We start from the raw sequence: 15,563 nt of genomic DNA, 5'->3' as shown, positions 1-15,563 counted from the left end.
GTCTAGCAGTGGTTGAAGTTGGAGTTCTGGTTTTGTGTCTAGCAGTGGTTGAAGTTGGAATTCTGGTTTTGTGTCTAGCAGTGGTTGAAGTTGGAGTTCTGGTTTTGTGTCTAGCAGTGGTTGAAGTTGGAATTCTGGTTTTGTGTCTAGCAGTGGTTGAAGTTGGAGTTCTGGTTTTGTGTCTAGCAGTGGTTGAAGTTGGAATTCTGGTTTTGTGTCTAGCAGTTGAAGTTGGAGTTCTGGTTTTGTGTCTAGCAGTAGTTGAAGTTGGAGTTCTGGTTTTGTGTCTAATAGTGCTTGAAGTTGGAGTTCTAGTTAGTGTCTAGCAGTTCTTGAAGCTGAAGATTTGGATTATGTCTAGCAGTGCTTGAAGTTGGAATTCTGGTTTTGTGTCTAGCAGTAGTTGAAGTTGGAGTTCTGGTTTTGTGTCTAGTTAGGCATTTGTATGCATATAAAATTGATGCCGAAAACACCTTTTTTGAAAATGTTTCGTTTTTGGACAAAGTTACACTTCACATCTCTGGATAAGTCAACAGTTATAACTTCAGGATATGGTGGTGTATGTTAACATAAGTTAGACAGTCTTAAAGTGAATGTGTGATGTAGAATCTCCATAATAGAGTGATAAATCCTTTTTTCTTTGTTGAGAACATCAAACACGAACAAATTTTATGGACATGCTATAAATTTATGTTTTGCCACAAATGGAATACATGCAGCCAGATGTTTACTACTGACAAGATGGTGCATCTTCCAATTTAATCTTATCATTTAAAAACTTTCTGTCTGAAAAATTTCTGGTGGATTGGTCATAAGGGGTCAATTCCTTGGGTGGCACAGTCAGCAGACTCTACTCCTGAACTTTTTCTCTTGGGATTATATGAAGGAAATTGTCTATATGATAAAGGTGATTGATGTAGGGACACTACACGAATGGATCACTGATGCATTAGCTACTACTACAACTAATATGCTGGCCAACAAATGGATGGAAATAAAATTTGGATTTGATATATTTAGGGCCAAAAACTGTATATATATATATGTGCTCTTAATCCACCACAATCCACAAGTTTGTAACTGTTACTGTCTTGTCGTGGTTTAAGTTTGTAATGTGTCATAATTTTTGTCATCCTATGTAATAATGTTTCAAACACTAAAAGATAAAGAAATGAATTATTACTTTATTTTGTCGTTTATTGAAATGCTTTTTCAGTACATCAAAACGTCTTGGTTAAAATCTAGTAAAGAACTTTTTTCCACATCTTGTACAGGAAAAAGAACAAAGAGAAGAAGAAGAGAGAAGAAAGCGGGAAGAAGAAGAAGAGAAACTGAAGAAGGAAGAAGAACTAAAAAGACAGAGAGAACAAGAAGAGGAGAGAAGGAGACAAGAAGAACTAAGAATAAAGGTAAGTATAATCAGAACTTAAAATGTTGTCTGTCACTTTAATAGTGACTCTTAACTCTTTGTGCATGGCTTGGCCCATTTGCATGAGCCCCAGAATGGTGAAATTATACATACTATACTTCTGAATTTACTATATGTATCATAATAAATTTTGGCAAGTCTTTAGTAAATGGTACAAGTCTGTTGTACACACACAAAAAATATGAAATTTTAATGAGGTATTTATACTAAAGATTTGTCTGTGAAATTTGAAGCATTTACTGAGTCAATTTGTGTGCAAGGTGATTTTCATGCTAAGAATAGAAATGGTTTTTTCATCGTACAGTTTTTGTTTAATTTGTATAACCTTAAGTGCCTCCTAAATGAATATCAAAAGTTGTTTTATTTGATTTGTTATTCTCTTTACCCTAACATTATCTTTAGCTAAATCTTTATTGTACATTGAAATGACAAGTTGAAAATTATGAAGTAAAATGAACAATACCTGTTTTCTTTAAATGCATCAGTTGTTGTCAATTAATGATATTCACAGTTTCAACCATTAACCATTACACATCTATTTAATTTTCATTTTATGGTTTTATTGTCTAACTTGTCAAAGATAAACAGTTTACTTATCTGTGAAAAGCAATACATCACAATGGGAACAGGTTTTTGTACACTGACATACTGCACAGCATGAAACGTGCACTTGAATGCATAGCTAAATTGTCCTAGCTTGTTTTCCAATATGATACCTTAACTCTTCTCACATATAGCTTTCCCTATTTATGGCTACCCTCTATGTGCAGAATTTTTGCTGGCCACTTGCCTTGAAACTCCCACCTAAAATCATGCATTTCTGTGTGATATTGTTGCACTTTTGCATACAAGTAAGCATGCAACAACCCTCCACTATTAAAAGTGCAACATATCCTCCTAGTGCAACTGATTCCCTTTATGCTGGTGGTCAGTCCTCACTTCTCTATTTGGAGTTAAGACATTTTTTGCTCGTGATATTTCGTAAAACTAGTTTCGTTTTATTGTTTTTTGCAAACCTTTTGTTAGAAAACAGGCCTGCTTTGAATTTTATTATTCAATTTAATACTGCTTCTGCAGTTTTCGTGGACTTTTTTTTTCTCTCTCTCTCTCTCTCTTTTCACATTATTCATGATGGATAAACAACAACTGTGGCATCAGGTTCCTCTTGTCAAGGAGTTGTTGGCCATTGTGTGGCAGGAGATATAGTCCTTCATGTGATCTGAACCTGAAAAGGATATTCCTCTACTAGCAGAACCAGTTTGTGAGAATGATGATTTTGACAGCCTTTTCCTACCTCAAGCTGTTGCCACTACTTCTACTTCTGCTGTCATTGATATCCCTAGACCTTCCATTTCTTTCTTGGATATCATTTCTCAGATTTGTTACATACTTTCTCTTTTTCCTGTGTTTTATGACTCTTCAACGTTTCTTCTACATTCAGCCCCTACTTCTACTTTCCTATGCTCCTTCTGTCTCCCATCCTCCTGCTTCCTCTCCTTTCCTTGTTCCCCTTTTAATTTTTCTGCTTCAGTCTATTCCACTGCTCATAGACTTCAGTACTGTCAGTCTTAATGGTGATTATCCTACAGGCTCATGGACAATAGGGGCCAATTTGACTCGGTTTGTGGACCATTTGCCATCCATTTCCAGCCAATTTTAGGGTACTTTGATATCTGTCAGAGGACCTTGTACTTCATTTTTATTCTCCTCCTCTTTTGTCTCCTGTTTTCATTTCCTCTCTTCCTTCCAGGGATCCCATTTTTTGCCAGAGTTTGTGGAGGCAGTGTTGGACATGTTCTCCAAGATTTTATTTCTAACTCTTTGTTATTCCCAAGAAAACGGGACGGATGTCCTGTCATAGATATTTTATGCCACAGTTGGTTTCTACCTCAATTTACCATGGAGATTTTTCTCACCCTAAGGTGGTCTTTGCTTCAATGTTTGGATGACCAAAGTGATGTCTTGGATGTTTTTTCATTTCCATTTCCCCTGCATCTAGACTTTACCTTCAGTTTGTTCATCAGGGTTAGGTTTTCAGTTCTCTGCTCTCTCTTTTGACTTAGTGTCTGTCCTATGGGTTTTTGTAAGGTAGTCAGGGTTTTGCTCATCACATTCAAAGCTTGGGATTTCAGTTTTACCATTATATGGATGACTGGCTTCTTTTGGCTCCATCCCAGTGAGCCTCCTACAACCATACTCTTCTCTTCTCTTCCTTCAGGAGTCGGCGTATCTTGGTTGGTTGGACAAACTGGAGAAGTCATACCTTACACCCACTCAACATTTCATTCATTTGGGTGTGTTTTTCAATTCACATCTCAGCATGGTCCATCCTTCTCCTGTACATCTGTAGGACATGGAGCAATTAGTTTCCATTGCTATATCCTCTCCTTCTCTGTGGATGATTAATGGAACTTCACTCAGGATCCCTTATTCCCTTAACCTCCCTCATTCTTCTTCTTCCTTCCTTGCTCAACAACTTCACTTTGGTTCAACAAAACCAATACCACAGAGGATGTTACTCTTTCTCCTCATCTGGATCAGCATCTTTTTTACAGATGCTTCCCTGAGGGGAGCGTATCCCGACTCTGGCAATTTTGGGTTGATGGTCCACAGACGAATTAGCTTTTCATATCAATGTCTTATTACTTTTAGCAGTATGTCAAACTTTGGATCACTTTGTTACTATGGTTCGTGGCCATCTACTTATGATCTATACGACCAACTCCACAGTTGTCTCCTATATCAATCACCAGGGGGCACCCGGTCTTGCTCGCTCTGTATCCTTGATCCTTCTCTCCTGAGCCCATTTCCTACAAGTATGACTAATGGCTTGTTATGTTCTGGGTGCCCTGAATCTTGTTGCAGATCTTCTATCAAGGACCAACAAGATTTTTCCTACAGAGTGGTCCCTCAATCCTCAGGCTTTCAAACAGCTTTGCTCTCATCTGGGCACTTCGTTTACAGATGTATTTGTCACTTAACACCACCAAACTTCCCTTTTTCTGGTCTCTATTAGTTCTGGCAGTGGATGCATTCAGTCAGGATTGCACCAACCTCTTTCTCTATGCTTACTATCCTATTCATCTCCTTCATCATGTTCTTTTACTCATACAGAAAACTCTTTGTTGGGTCCTTCTGATAGCTCCGTATTGTCCAGCTCAACTGTGGTTGCCTCTGTTAAACCTTCTCCAATCCTCTACGCCTCTTTCCCTACTTCTATCCAGTTCTCTTCTTTTCAACCTCATTCCTCCCTGTCCCATCCAACTATGTTGTTGCTCTGACTTCATGCATGGGTTTTGTCTGGTCCCTTGCAAGATTTTTCACACACTCTTCATGTGTAACCTTCTGTTATCGACATTCTGGTGTGTACGGCGATTCTTCCTGTTCACATTTCCCACCTATCCTCCCCACTTCCAGTGCACCTTTTCTTGCCTAATCTCGAAGTGAGGATTGAACAATCAGTATAGAGGGTGCCAGCTGTGCTAGGGAAGGGTGTGTGTACTCCTATTGGTGGAGGATTGTCACATGCTCATCTGAATGCAACAATGCAGCAATATCTTGTGGAAATGTGTGATTTTAGTTGAGAGTTTCAAGGCTAGTGGTGAGCAAAACATTGCATATAGAGGGCAGCACTGAATCAGGAAAACTAAATGTGGGCAGGTGTAAGTATCTATTGGAAATTCATTGTCAGTTTTGGAAAATGTTAACTTCTGTAAGTTCATTATCCAAACAAAAATTCATGTACCTTTCAAGTATGCATTATAGAACGCAGAAAAAATCAATCACTAGAGTACTAGAGTATCACATGAAATATTCCTTGCTGTATATTTATCCTTACCCACATTTCAAATTTTTGAATTATTATACATTGTCCCTAAATAATGAATTTGAAGAAACCCTATTATTTTACTCATTTCCAAAATCAGAAGTAGAACCATACTTCCCAATACCCAATCACCCATTAATGATCAGAAATAGAAATATAATACGTTACCCAATACCTAATCACGCACTTATGATTTACTAATCAACTATAACAAATGTTGCATTTTATTAATGTATAACTCAAGAGGTGAGTTCAGTACTGTTGTGTTATTCCGGTCCATTGATATCAATCAAATATGTCTAAATTTTGATATCTACAAGAATGCAGATTCAGGAATATACACAAAATTTTTTGAGACAGCAAAGGAAAGAAATAAACACAAGTGAATAAGTAAAACAAAGTCTTTATTCTCAATCATTCTGCTTATGCTCACTTACCACATTGGCTGACTTATTTGTTGAGTAATTAATTTTTCTTGGGATAACCAGTAAGTGATAATGGCTATAGAGCTTTCCATATATTACATATCCACTTTTTTGTTACTTCTACATACATCAAAATAAAGAAATCACAAGCTTATATTTGAAAGTAAGGTTTACAATAAAAGAAAAAAAAGTTATACAGAAACAATATTTTCAGCAATACAGTAAATTATAAATTACAAAATATGTTAGTTTTGTGTATGATTTAACCTGCTTTCTTTACAGTTATAATTTGTAATGCAGATAAAATAAGATATAACAAATAGTTTCCCAGCAAGCAAAATTAAATATTAATGAAATTTTAAACTACATTTAACAGCTTTCTATTTATGTACTTTCCACTACATTTCTTTTATTAGCTTTCACAGTTGTAATGTAATCTGGATCACAAATTTTCATGTTTATAGGCAGTCTTGGATCGATCATTTCTGACAAGAGACAGGTGATATTAAATTGTTTAAGTTTTGGAAACTTTTTTTTCCAAGAAATCATCATTCTTTTGGATCCTTTCAATAGTCATACCCTTTGGAGTCCACATTACAAAGTTGCAGTAGTGTCTGTCTGTCTAGGATATGTAGTTACCTCTGAACGTGGTAATAATAATTTTGTTTGTTTTTTAAATTTAGCTGTCTATTTGTTGTTGCTGTACAACAGAATTGAGTTAAAGATCTTGCTGCTTCGAGTGGAGTTAACTACTCAGCTTTTTTCAGGCATTTAGTTTTTATTATTCTTTCATTTCTTATAACTCCATCAGGAGACACTCTTATCTACATCTAGACCATATGAAGTAATGATATTTCCTGTGTATTCAGTACGTTCCTGTTTGGCTATAGATTTGTAATGGCAGCCATATTCTGTAGCTTCTCAAGAGAAATTATTTGCATATAAAAGACTTTTCACTGTTGCACTGCATGATGTGCAGGATTCTATTTTTTTTATAATGAGAGTTTTTGGAGGTTTCCATTGACAAGTCAAATAATGACTTTTTATAGCATTTGACAGCATGGTTTGCACATTACATTTTTTCGACTGTTCTTTCATGAGGGCATTTTTCTAGGATGGATTTATAGACATTTGAGTTGCTGTCACCTGTTACCTCCATTTTTTCAGTATCTCCGTCCACGTCTGAGCTCGCTACATCAAAAGCCCTCAAGGATTATATCTGACTCCATTCCATTTACTCCAACATATATGTCATTTTAGAGTTTCATTGTGCATATTGCTCTGAAATTAGATGCAGTAAGACATTTACATCACTCATCTTTCCACTCAAAACTTTCACTTGTCTTCATGTTTTTTTTCTCTAGGTTTGATATTTTGCTATCAGTTAACTGTAGTTCTTTAATAATTTCTTCTTTCTTACTGTTCAGCATCTCTTCACACATATCTGGTTGTTGAGCTTGTGGACCATAGGTAGAATCTACCAGAGGTTGGAATTGTTCCTATCCAAACTTGGCACGTTTCTGTTTTGTTGTGGCCTTCATCAGGTTTCTTCTCCATGTAGCTCTTTTCTTTTTCAACTTAGAAACATATTTCTTTAGAACAGTGGAAGGGCTTTTAAGAGTTGGTCTTTTCAAAGCCCATGAGTGCCATGAAACTCCATGATGGTAAGATAGACCTGGACCATGGCAGCGTCGATTATACAGCCCACCTTGAGATCTGTTGAAGTTCTTCCATCCAGTAAATTTACAAAAAAGACACATATATGTCTGCCCTGTTTGTTGTTGCATCAGTTAGAAATCTATCAGTTTTTTTATTAACCAAATAGTTAATAGCATCCATGATGGGTTTGATAGTTTTACAGCTATGTTTTCTTCATTAAATTGTTTATAATGTGCTATACTACATTTCACCAAAAACATTCAGTGGGCCATATAGTAGTTGTTCTCTCTCAGTTCTTTTGCTGAATCCCCAGTTTTATTCTGTGTGATTGCTGCTCTAATTCATTTTTTCATTTTCAGGATTCTGTTTTTTTTCTAAGATAATGAGAGTTTCCAGTGGTTTCCATTGACATGTCAAATAACTGCTTTGTATAGCATTTGACATCATGGTTTGCACATTCCATTTTTCAACTGCTCTTCCATAAGGACACTTTTCTAGGATGTAATTATAGACAATTGAGTCTGTTTACTGTTACCTTTCAGTATCTCAGTCTATGTATGAGTTCACTACATCAAAAGCTCTCAATGATTCTATCCAACTCCATTCCAGTGGATGGTTCCAGTTTTTCCAACATACATGTCATTTTAGAATTTCACTGTGGATAGACCAAACACATACTGCAAAACTTGTTGCAAATACCCAGGTATAAAATATTTCCAGTACATTGACCAATGATGACTCCACATCCTGAATTTTGTGTGATGTGTCACCAGTGCAGGTTTTGTGACAGTTTCCACAAAGTTAAGCGATATTTGGGTGTCAGTTTATTGTGTATGCTTGGTAAAATGGGAATCACACTAAATGCAAATAAAGAATGCTTTGGCAAAATTAGTCTATTTTATTATCATAATATAGGAACATTTAAAATGAAGCACAACTATGTAAACACATACATTATTAAACATGGATCATTACAAATCAACATTTATACTGGTCTTATTTTGAATTTGATTTGAGAGCTCCACTCTCTCAAATCTGGAATAAGAAGGGTTCTGTGCAACCTGATGTAACTATGGCTTTCTTTGTATGTTAGTGAATAATGAGGTTTGTGTTTCCCATAAAGTGCTACTATGTACCCTAATTATTAAAAATACAGGGGCAGTAGGAGGGCTAAAGTTATATGAGAGCAATTCCACATTATCATTTATACTATCCAGTGGTATTTTATTATATATATTATTTACAGGTTTTCACTTGTAATGTTAGTTATCTTTGTGATAATCCAACAGATTAACTCAGAAACTTACACTATACATTTCATCAAAACTCGGGGATGATCAAAGTCTAACATGGTATCACCATACAGTGAATTACCTTAGCTTTGGGTCACACATGTCACATCTATAGTTAGATCAATACCTGTAACTTCCATTCCATCACCAGACAACTGCAAGTGATCACTAGCATAAACAACCACGGGAGGCTATCTGTGAATTTATGCAAAACAACTTTAAAATATCAGATATTTATTCTACCACTTATGGAAGGTTGAAACTAATAATTATTTATTGTCAATATTTACAAACTCTTCAATCTGAATATGCTTTATAAAAATTAAAAGAAAATTTTATCTAAGATATATTGTTTGAGATAGGCATATTCAACAAACTAAAACTATGTTCACGAGATAAGCAATAAGGGTAGATATTAGAGTGAAAAATATCATTTAATATCTGGTGACTATACAATTTACTTATCATTTTTTGTTATTTGAACATGTAATAAATATGAACCAGTCTGCATTAATTTGCTAACTGCTGTGTTTTTGTGAAAAGAAATTGGGAAATACATGTATTTACATCACATCTACTTGTGCAACTAAAATAGTTTGCTTTCTAAGTACACAGAAATGAATTTATGAGTCACTTCTTGAAAATTATTGAAGCAAAGAATGGTTCCAAAATGTTCAATATTTAACAAGCGATACAAACCATTCTGCCATTATTGACATTTTGTTGTAAGAGATATTATTAGCAGATAATTATAAGACTACTATAACTAAATCAATAGTAATGAAGCTGCTAATAAATTATTCATTGGATAATATTGACCACTCTTTTGAAGAAGCATTAGTGTCATTGTCTCTCCTTGGTTGTAGGCATAGCTATTAAGTTGAATATACATTCTTTAATAGGCAGAGAACAAATATCTTCATTATCTGAGTAACATCTTAATTGGACGTCTTCATCTTTGTCCACTAAGCCTTGCCCATTTTTGTTGCCTAACAGTCAATAGAAGTAATCAAATTTTTTCACCGAAAGCTATAAAATAAAGTCGTATTGATGCAATAGCCTCATCTGGTGATCTTAATCATTAATTAACTGCCTCGTATCCTAATCTTAACTGACTTCCTAACAGTTATAAATATGGTAAAAAAATTCTGTTACTCCTATGATCAATCACTTCCTCACCATTAACATATGCTTCCAGCATGCAAACTTCAAATATAATACAAAATCTCTTACTTCTGTTTATAAACATGTGGTTTTGAAAACTGCCTTGAAAGTTAAGGATAGATGGACAGTGCTTCTGTCATGGGTTTGAAAAATGTATTGATACACTAGCAAGTGATTCTAAGAGTAGTTTCTTGCTTACCTAAATGAAAAATCTGCTTAGATTGTACATTTGCTCAACATTTTCTTCTTCTTTTACTCTTTATGTGTTCATAACATCCTGTCTAATGAGAAAACTTTTAAAGCTGATTCATAAAATGAAAGAGTTACTCAGACAATACTGTAAATATATATATATATATATATATATAAATTTAAATACTTGTATAGTACAGGCTACATATACATGTAGCAATCATTATTGGTAAAACTACATTAAGGATGTTTTAACAGTATGACTTGACATCTGACAGGTTTAATAATGTTGCCTGTACATAAGGGATAGAAGTGCTTGCGATTTCTAACCATTTTAATTTATCTACAGTTATCCTATTTATTTATCTTTATATTAAATGTAAGGTTTCTTCTTTTGATATTTATCTTCTTTTTTAAGTAATTAAAATTACATGCCTTCCTTGCTGTATGGCAAATTAAGCTCAAGACTTCATACCTACTATCTAATTTCCTGTTATTGAAGTATAAAGTCCACTCTTAAATGAGTATTTTGAAGATTGAAAAGACATCGTAGTTTTGTGTTTATGAAAAACAGTAATAAATATTTTTTTTATTACTAAACTGGAATACAAATATGCTTATAGTAATAACTGATAAAATCATTGTGGATGTTAGTGGCAAAAATTTAAAGTTTAATTTGTGTGTGATGTGTTTTAAGGCTGAAGAAGAAAGGCGCCAAGAGGAATTGCGTAGACAAGAAGAATTGAGAAGAAAACAAGAAGAGGAAGAAAGAATAAGACTAGAAGAGCAAAGAAGGTTGGAGGAACAGAGGAGGTTGGAAGAACAAAGAAGGCAAGAAGAGATCCAGCGGAGATTAGAGGAGCAGAGAATGCAAGAAGAACTCCAACGGAGGCAGGAAGAACAACGGCAGCTCGAGGAGTTACAAAGGCAGCAAGAACAGAAGAGACTAGAAGAAGAACGGCTTGCAAGAGAGGAGGAAAGAAGAAAACAAGAAGAAAAGGAGAGACGAAAAAGAGAGGAGGAAGAACGTAAAAAGAGGGCAGAAGAAGAAGAGGTAACAGATATTTGGTTAAAACTAATTTTTTGTATTTATATATCTGTGCAGGTTACTCAAAAAAATGCTTTCTTATAGGGTTTTGTACTACTTAAAGAATTTGTCTGAAAACCTCAGCTAAACTGCTTATCCTGTATTTTTTACCTAAGTACTATAGAAAACACTTGATTTCACTAGAACAGATTTTCTGTGACTTTATATCTTGCATTGTTAATATAATTTATAAAAACTTTTTACATCCCTTCTTTGTAAAATTAAGCATGACATTATAGTTTTCTCCAGATTTTTGTAGCAGTTCATATAGTATGTTGGTCAATCAAAATTAACATTTTTTGTTTTCAGTATCTGAATGACTTGAAGTAATACAAGTGTTAATAATTATGTATTTTCTAGAGGAGGCAGAGAGAATTAGAACATCAGCGACAATTGGAAGAGCAGAGGGAGCTTGAACAGAGGGAGATAGAAAAGCAACGTGAACTTCAGCGACAGCTTCAACAACAAGAGGCTCTTCGTAAACTCCAAGAACAGCAGAAAGCAAAAGCTCAAGTAAGCTAATGAAGTTTCTTGTGCAGTCAATAAATATCTAAATGCTTACATTATAGTTATTTAAATTGCCTAGATGCCAGGTGTTCAGTTTTAAGTGTATATAAATTTAGATACTTGTGCATTAAAAACTACATAAAGCAATTATTATAGGTAGAACTACATTGAACATATTTTATTGTAGACCAGAAACTTTGCTTATTCTTTCATGAGGTCATTTTTATCAGTTGTTTAACTTACTGGGACATTTATTTACTGCCCAGTAAAATATTTTTTGTTAGAATTACAAATTTATATAAAATTGAAGATTAAATAATCTCATGTACTACTTAAAATGAGATAAAAAAATTCTTGATTATTAATCTGTGTGTCTGTTTATCAAATAAAACATTGAATAACTTGTTTACTGAAATATTCCTAAACACATTGATATGCTCACTTAGTACGGGTATTCCTTAATGTCATAAACGACTGTAGCTGAAGTACATTAATAACTAAGAAAAGCTGTCTCTAAACTTATTTTACTGTTAAAATGCAATTAATATGTAATATTTAATTTTGTAGCAGATTTTATAAAAAAAACTGTAAATGATTTTTCTGTTAAATTGTTTACATTCTGATCAAATAATTTTTTTTTCTTGCTGAATGAGTGGCTTTTAAAAGATATATCTATGTTATGTATTGTTTTTGAGCAAAAAAGACGTCATTTATGGCTTTTGATGTGTAAAAACATTGGGATATAATAAATTAATTAAGAAAAAGTCTTTTTGAGTAAAACAAAACTAATACCTGAATTTCGAAGATCGTGCATTGAGAAATTTCCACTGCCCAGCTTAAACTTGTGTTCCACCAAATAAATTTCTTTAAAAATATGTACAAGAAAAGACATAAACTGCTTTAATGCTATCATTAAAAACTAGTAATTATTGAAAATTTTGATATTGTTACAAGGTTTAATGTTTCAACAATTTATAGATTATAAATGTTTCACAAGTTGTATGAGTGAAATTATTTGATAAATTTTATATGATTGATTATACCGTAAGTACTAGTAGGTTGGTGGTGATACATTTGTAGAACTTCCAAATGATTTAAGTAATAAACACATATATCTTTTTTTTTTCACAGTAAAGGAACTGTACAATGATAGACACTCAAATGTGTATTTACATATAAAATTGAGTACTCTGAAATTTATGCAGTAATAACATGTATAATTTTATGTTATAAGATTCAATACAGCTATTTGGATGTGTATTCAGTACTTTGTGACACTTTGGCCATGTTTTAGCAGACCTAATTCTAGTTTAGCTTTGTATTAAAAATTACCCATTTGCTGTGTATTACAAGACTGCGACACTGGCTGTGTTTTAGCAGATTTAATGCCAGTTTTGCTGTGTATTACAAGACTGCGACATTGGCTGTGTTTTAGCAGATTTAATGCCAGTTTTGCTGTGTATTACAAGACTGCGTACATTGGCTGTGTTTTAGCAGATTTAATGCCAGTTTTGCTGTGTATTACAAGACTGCGACACTGGCTGTGTTTTAGCAGATTTAATGCCAGTTTTGCTGTGTATTACAAGACTGCGACACTGGCTGTGTTTTAGCAGATTTAATGCCAGTTTTGCTTTGTATTACAAAGACTTGAGTCTTTTTTTTTTTACGATACTTAATCCTAGATTTGACTGTCTATTACAAGGCTTTATTGGGTAGCTTTAACTCTATTACAAAATTAATTTTATGTTGATTGGTTATTACAAAACTTACTGTCATTTTTGAGTTGTGTATTAAGAAACGTGCAATATTTGAATTTGCATTACAAGACCTAATTTTAGTTTTGGCCATTTATTAGTGAATTTAATAAGAGCTTTGGTTGTGTATTGCAAGTTTGATTAGAGATATTTGATTGTGTATTAGTAGATAACTTTGACATATATAGTTTGGTTTCATAATGGATTTTGTCATGAATTACAAACTTAATGACAATTGTGTATTAAAAAATATATTTGTTTTATTTGACAGCATTATTTCTTTGACTGTGTATTTGTAAAGGTGTGAGAATGAGAGCCCTTTGTATTATATTTACTGGAAAAAAAAACTACTTAGATTTTAGAGGATTAACACATATGTGAATCATTTGACACATCCTGAATGTTGCCCCCCAGTGGCACAGCGGTATGTCTGCGGACTTACAACACTAAAATCCGGGTTTTGATACCAGTGGTGGGCAAAGGACAGATAGCCCATTGTGTAGCTTTGTGCTTAATTATAAACAAACAATCCTGAATGTTATTTATTTTGAAGTTGAATATTTCTGTCTGTATCCAACAAGGTTTGCAAATCAGATAGTTTAGTTTTGTTTTTCTGCTATCTTTATTGGATATTTTGATAAAAGCATTTTTTTTTTTTTACATTTAGTAAAATTAACTAAATTTTTTCTTAGGTACCTGCATGGGGTGGACAAAAACCAGTTGTTCACTCAAATCTCTCTTTGGTGGAAATCCAAAAACTTCAACAAGAGAAAGAACAAGAGGAAAGAGAAGAGGTAAACTCTTTTCTTTGTATTATGTAAACCTTTTCCTATGAATATATTTCCTATCTTCACATTTGCATTATTTTTCTCACTATTGATATGTGGTGTAATCTTTTTCCAGCCTATGATTTGTTTGAGTGTATTGTGCTTGACAAATATTTATATTTTTAATTATCAGCGTCAGCGTCAACAGCAGCTTTTACAACAACAGCTGCAAACATTACAACAGGTACAGCAACAAAACAAGACTTCCCTCACATGGGCACAAAGGTAATTTTTTTTTAAGTTTATATTACATGGTGATTGATAGTTAGACTGTTTATATTAATGAAACAAGACCAATTTGCTCTCAAATTATTCTTACAGAATGAGTAAAACATTAATTTTTCAGTTATAATATCAGTTTCATTTTATCTTAACTATATGAACAGTCTTTCTAAATTATCCTTTAACAAATAAAGAAAAAAAACTGAAAATAATAGTTAAATTTAAAGATAATACCACATTATACAGTTTATAATGATACAAAATAACAAGAAGAACACCAGTTTTGCCTAGATTTTTACAATTTTTGGTAATATCTGAAAATCTGTATTGTGAATTATTGTTCCATTTGTTCAGTAGCATTGTTTTTTAACAAGTGCCACTTTTGTTGCTCATCATAACAAAAGATCTGTTATTTAGTAAGAAACTGCAACATCACTGATTAAACTTAATAACCTTGAGATTAAACTTTTATGATTTTGAAACCAAACTCCTGTGTTTATCTCAAAAGATAACATTTTATAAACTAATAAATCATTACAGAATTTAAGGTCCAACATGTAAAATGTCACTTGTGCTTAGCACCAATTTACCATATTAACGATGGATCCTTTTATTTAATCAATGCACTGAAGTGTTAAAAACTCTGTAAATACTGTGAAAGCTGTTTTGAAGTATTAGATAAAGTAGTATTCATATCTGAATAATAAATATTTAAGCATTCAAATAAGAGATTCCTCAGTATATTAGAAAAAAAAAGGAATTTCTGGTTTTAGGCCCAACAGTGCAGGAGGGAAGGTAAAATCACTTGCTGAAATTCAGCTAGAAGAAGCAGAGCTTGCCAGAAAGCAGGAACAAAAACAACAGAATGTAAGTTTTGTAATATTAATTAATATTGTAAAACCAATAAAATGATAAGAATCTAAAAGGTATAGAAACCTCTGTAATATTTTCATTAGAATACATTAATATTTGTGTGCAATGTGGACAAAAAAGTGCCTACAGTTATAGGTATAACAAAAAATTATTTAAAATAAGGCTTGTCATTGAAATATTAGTTTTAATGGATTTTTTAATATTCCTGTACCAGTAGTTTTGGTGTTACCAATATTTATTACATGTTTTGAGCAATGTATAAAATTAATTTCAGTAGATGGTTACATATTTCGATGTAGAGATCAC

The 15,563-nt window shown here is 33.2% G+C and overlaps 1 protein-coding gene across 1 annotated transcript in view; it reads left to right on the top strand.

Annotated features, from left to right (window-relative positions):
* LOC106458545 (GRB10-interacting GYF protein 2-like) overlaps positions 1 to 15,563 on the top strand; it is a 104,191-nt gene that overhangs the window by 58,798 nt on the left and 29,830 nt on the right. The window contains exons 19-26 of the mRNA XM_022384785.1: positions 7 to 314; positions 908 to 1,031; positions 1,246 to 1,409; positions 10,685 to 11,041; positions 11,435 to 11,587; positions 14,028 to 14,129; positions 14,296 to 14,387; positions 15,158 to 15,251. Of these exons, the coding sequence (XP_022240493.1) occupies positions 7 to 314; positions 908 to 1,031; positions 1,246 to 1,409; positions 10,685 to 11,041; positions 11,435 to 11,587; positions 14,028 to 14,129; positions 14,296 to 14,387; positions 15,158 to 15,251 (1,394 nt within the window). The remainder of the gene's footprint in view (positions 1 to 6; positions 315 to 907; positions 1,032 to 1,245; positions 1,410 to 10,684; positions 11,042 to 11,434; positions 11,588 to 14,027; positions 14,130 to 14,295; positions 14,388 to 15,157; positions 15,252 to 15,563) is intronic.

This window comes from Limulus polyphemus, unplaced genomic scaffold, assembly GCF_000517525.1.
Source record: "Limulus polyphemus unplaced genomic scaffold, Limulus_polyphemus-2.1.2 Scaffold483, whole genome shotgun sequence".
Classification (NCBI taxonomy): Eukaryota; Metazoa; Arthropoda; class Merostomata; order Xiphosura; family Limulidae; genus Limulus; species Limulus polyphemus.
This window is presented reverse-complemented; position numbering and strand designations above follow the sequence as displayed.